Source organism: Columba livia, chromosome 13 (genome assembly GCF_036013475.1).
Source record: "Columba livia isolate bColLiv1 breed racing homer chromosome 13, bColLiv1.pat.W.v2, whole genome shotgun sequence".
NCBI lineage: Eukaryota > Metazoa > Chordata > Aves > Columbiformes > Columbidae > Columba > Columba livia.
Genome location: NC_088614.1, coordinates 12,476,675 through 12,481,697, shown reverse-complemented (window position 1 = coordinate 12,481,697; position 5,023 = coordinate 12,476,675). Strand labels below are relative to the sequence as shown.

Here is a 5,023-nt window from a genome sequence, read left to right as displayed (position 1 = left end):
TTGTTTTACTGAGTTGGATATGGAGAACATGGTACTGCTTGCTTTTGGTACCCTCTCTCTGCCTGGTTGGGACATGTTTACAAACCTAAAACTCAAACAGAAGAGCCATTGATACTTTTACCAATGGAGGCAGTTCAAGTGTGCTCTTGCCACATAATTTCTTTTTTCCCTCCCTCCCTCTCAGCAGCTTTTAAACTTGCTCAGTTTTCAACACTGACAGGTTAGTTCTCAGCTGTTGTATTTTACCAAGGCTAAAGCCTCAAATAATACACAAGGATGACAACAGTCACAGTAGCCTGTAGTTAATCTTCATTGACATCTGTTACCTTCACCCTCAAAGCTAAATGGGGTGTTGCATTTTCATCCTAGGCAGGCACATAGGATGTCAATCCAGCGCTGCCCTCCTGGAGTTTGTATGCAGGTCTGTGTCCTCTTTCTAGTGTCCCTTTGTTATAATTTGGCTGGTTCTGCGTTTGCCGTGCAGGTTTTTACGACGTGGCTGTCATGTCTGCTACCCTGGAGGTGGCAATGTTCCATCAGTGAAGGAATTCATTAGATTAATTTTTCCAGCATGTGAGATGGCACAGGAGCAGAATCACATTTGCTTTAGCTTCAGACCTAAGTCATTATGTCCAGGTTTTCAAGGGCTTAGCACATCTTGTTGAGCTCGCTTTCAAAGTGTATGAATTTAGCATTTCCCTTTTTGAGACTTGTGAGGAAAGCCTGGGCTGGGTGTGCTCAAGCTGGTAACTTCTCAAATCTGCTGACTTTGGCCTTTGCTAGGGCCTTCCTGTTTGGCCTGGCAGCATAGGATCATTTTGGTTGGAAGAGGCCCTTAAAGTCATCAAGTCCAACCATAACCTAAATGTCGCACTAAACCATGTCCCTAAGAACCTCATAATCTTTTAAACCCCTCCAGGGATGGTGACCCCACCACTGCCCTGGGCAGCCTGTTCCAGTGCCCAACAACCCTTTCTGGGATGAAATTTTTCCTAATATCCCATCTGAACTGTTCCTGGCATAACATGAGGCCATTTGCTTTTGTCCTGTTACTTGCTACTTAGGAGAAGAGACCAACACCCTCCATGCTACAACCTCTTTTCAGGTAGTCATAGACACAGGTAAGGTCTCCCCTCAGCCTCCTTTTCTCCAGGCTGAACAGCCCCAGGTCCTTCAGCTGCTAATCAGACTTGTGCTCCAGACCCCTCACCAGCCTTGTGTATTATTCTGTGTTTCAGACGCAGGACTGTTCTCCTGTCGCTGCTTCTGTGCTATGAAAGTCACGCTCAAAATTATTCTCTGGAGGAGACGAGCTCTTTGAGCAGGAGGCGCTTTGTACGGTCACTGCCAGGCAAGGATCCTCATGTTTTAGCTCAAGATCTAAATGAAGCCTGGCAGAGAAGGGAGGATCTAAGAATAGGTCTGGCTTATGAACCTTGCCCTGCAGAAGGATCTGCTCTGAAATCAGGGTCGTCCTTTGAATAATGAGCTCAATGAGCCAAGAGAGAGCTTGCCTGAAAGTCAGGATCGAGGAATGATACACATGGCAGGTGTTAGTTTAAAAACTATACAATACGAGATTCTCTTAAGCCACTAAAGGTTCAAAGCAGTTATCTTCCAAAATTGCTCTTGCAGATCCTTCTGCGGCTCTTTCTCCTGCCTTTCTCTATGTGTTCACTTCTTATTCCTTACCTGGAAAAGACAACCACCGGTGTTTCCAAATCAGTATTGCTTAATATTTCTGGACACCCGCAGGTCACTTTGGGGCCTGATACATCCAATCGGATTTGCTGTCTCTTGTGTTTCGCGCCCACGTTTACTGCACCGAGCCTGAGCCCCCACAGTCACCTCGTGAGCCAGAGGCCTGTGGGGAGAGAGGCCAAACCTGCCGCCGGTCAGTGGGCGAGGCAGCACTTTGGGGTTATGTTCCCCCCCTAAACAACCTGTCTTCACCCGTTATGTGTGAGACTTTAGGTATCGCACACGGCGCTGTACGCAGCCCGTGGGGATGGTACCGGGGGCGCTGACACGGTGCCTGAGGGACCGGCGCCGGTGTGACCCCTGAGGCCCGCGGCAGCCGCCCCTCTCAGCGGGCCGCCGGCCCCACGGGCAGGAAGGAGGAAGGACGGGGGCGGCGCGGGAGCCCCCCGGCAGCTCCCGCCGCTCGGGGCCGCCCCCGCCGCTCGGGGCCGCCGGGTGGGATCCGCCGCCGATCCCGCCCCGCCCAGGGCCGGCTGGCTCCGCCCCCGCCGCGCCCGGAACGCGCCAACCCGGCGGCGGTTTCCGCCCGGCGCACCAAGCCCGGACCGGAGGCGGAAGCGTGGGCGGCGGGGCCGGGGCAGCGCGCTGGCGGTTGTGCGGGCGGCGGGAAGCGGGCCGGGCCCCATGGCCTCCTCCTCCAGCATCGACATCGAGGACGCGACCCAGCACCTGCGGGACATCCTCAAGCTGGACCGGCCGGGAGGTGAGGGGCCGGGACTGGGGGTGCGCCGGAGGCCGTGGGCCTGGCCGGGGCGGGGCCGTCGCACAGGGCCGGGGACCGCGCTGCCCTGTCCCGGAATGGGGCTGCGGGACCCTTCTCAGCCGGTTGCCGCGGCCCCGCCGTCTGTGAGGCGGCTGCACGCCGGACCCGTTCCCCGCTCGGGGCACCGGTGGCATCTCCCTCCGCCGGCTCCGTCCCGCCTGGGCCGGGGGGTGCCGCTCGGCGCTGCCGCTCCCAAGGAGCCCCGGGCGGCAGCGGGGGTTGTGGAGCAGCCGCGGGGGGAGAGGAGCCGGCGGCCCGGCCGGAGCATCGCATGTGGGAGAGGATCATTCTGCTGGGACCCGGAGCTCCCTGTGCTGCGGGATTCGGGGCCCGTTTTATCTGAGAGGTATCACTGCTGGGAACCGAACTGCACTGTCCTCCCACACACAGATTTGCCCCGTTTTGAGAATACTTCGAGTTTTTCCTAGAGTGTCTTGCTGGGCTCTGTGAACGGGGCTATCTGGCCTCTCTGATCAGTGCCCCGTTCAAGCCTGATGAGAAAATAACCTGGAGAAGACTGAGACCATAAATATTTTGTAAAAAAAACTCCCTAGCCTCTGTGTAGAATTTGTGCTCGTGCCCTTTTGGAGGCGAAGGTAGGAGTAACGTAGCTTCCAAGTGTCCTGAGTGTCAGTACAGATGTGCCACCTCCAAAGCAACTACCACATGTGCTGCCTTTTGCTTGGCCGAAAGGTTGAGCGGCTGGACGCAGGATTGTTGTGGGTGGCATGTAGAGACACATGAGGTGATAGAACAAACCTGCAGGAGCTTCCTTAGTTTTACTGCCCATAGAGAAACTATGTGAAGCAGTTTCTCTTATTTCTGGAGCACTTGGGTGTTCTTGGATTATAATTCTTGGAAGAAAATATGTTTTTCCTTCAGAGCACAGTGCTCTGTACTTGAAAGACTGACAGGAAAACTCAATGCAGGGATGGGGAGCACTTGTTTCACAAGCAATTGCTGAAATGAAAGGATCTGCCATGGTTGGAAATGTTTCTCTCAAGGTGACTTGACTTTCCTCTGAAGCAGCTTCTATCGCTGGATGAAGCAAAGGAGTTATTTACTGAGTATGACTTATTTCTTTTACTTCTTCTTCTTTCGTATGCGTTCTCTTTATACCTTCGATGTCAACTCCAGTGCACAAGAAGGCAGTTGAGAGGAAAAGGAGCAAATGCACAGTGAATTATGCAATGAGGGACCTGTGATTGTCCTCAGCAGAAATCACTGCCTGGGTAGTGGCAAATAGACTTGAAAGAAGAACAAAGAACTGGACATAACAAAATGAAGAACAAGAGTAGTTTTTTGTTAACTGAAAGCCTCTGAAAATCCTGTTAGGAAGTCAAAGGAAAGGGAAACTAGGGGATGCTTCAGGGCTTCTGAATGAGAATAGAAACAGCCTCATGAATTGCCATGTGTAGGGCCAGCCTTGTCTGGCATAATGTTGCTGTGGCCAGGGTCCTCTCTAGCTCTGGTTTCTGTTATGCCCTGGGTTTCACTTTCAGATTCTAATACCCAGCAGGGACCAGTGTAGCTGCTTTCCAAGGTTACTGCCACAAAGAAGTTTTTACAGTAGTAGGTGCATGTAGGTTTGAGCAGCAATTTGTTACTCTGCATGCTGTCCAGGCAGGTGACAAGAAATACTACAGAGTTTACAACTGTTACAACACTTTTTTAGTTCTTCTGGTTCTGGTGACTGTGAAAATGCAATGCAGCCCCTCAGTCTCTCTTGACACAGTTTTCTCCCCGCTTTGGCAAACATCACCCGTTGCTTCACTTGCCCTTGCCCTTTTTTGACGCCGTGCCCTCAGCACAGAGGAGCTGCGTGACCAGACCGTGGACCTCTCCGCTGGGACACACAGACAGGCTGCCAGTGCCAGATGCTTCAATCCATGCTGCGATCTCTGCTGATAACCAGGTGTTATGTGGGCTCACCCTACTCGTGTGGCGTTTGTCAGGGAAGTCACCGTTTATAACAAAGTAGTGTCTGTGATGCAGGGGGGGAGCAGAAAAAGTTCAGTGTCTTGGTTCTGATTGCTCCAGCTTTCCTGCTCTTTAAAAAGTTAATGAAAACAGCTGCACTTCCTTCACTTTGAAGGTGTAAATCTACTAGTCTAGGTTAACACTTTGGTTTTGTTCCTGTACCTACTAAACGCTGAGCCTTTTCCCTTCTTTTATGCCTTCAGGACTGTGTGCAGGCAGCACCTGTGCTTGTCTGGCTCCCGTTAAGACAGTGAAGGGCTCAGTCCATTCCTGAGCTTAAGTGCACTGTTGTTGTGCCCATCAGCCTCTGTGGAATGTTTCCTCCGTCCCTTTCCCATGGAACAAACATCACAGTCCTGCTGTCCATAAAAGAGCAGAGATACTTTTGTGCGCTATTCCGTTGCTGCAAATAGAGCAAAGTATCATCTTTCTCTGGCAGCCTGGATGCTTTTTATGTAGTGGATATTTTCCTGCTTTTTGTTGCAAAGGATAAATTGCAGTCGATGGAAGTTGCTACAT

General features: G+C 52.0%; 1 protein-coding gene across 1 annotated transcript in view; it reads left to right on the top strand.

Moving 5' to 3' along the window:
* Positions 1–2,276: 2,276 nt before the first annotated feature.
* The window catches only part of EDC4 (enhancer of mRNA decapping 4), a 35,407-nt gene continuing 32,660 nt past the window's right edge, over positions 2,277–5,023 (top strand). The window contains exon 1 of the mRNA XM_065029127.1: positions 2,277–2,464. Coding sequence (XP_064885199.1) covers positions 2,386–2,464 — 79 coding nt within the window. The 5' untranslated portion in view covers positions 2,277–2,385. The remainder of the gene's footprint in view (positions 2,465–5,023) is intronic.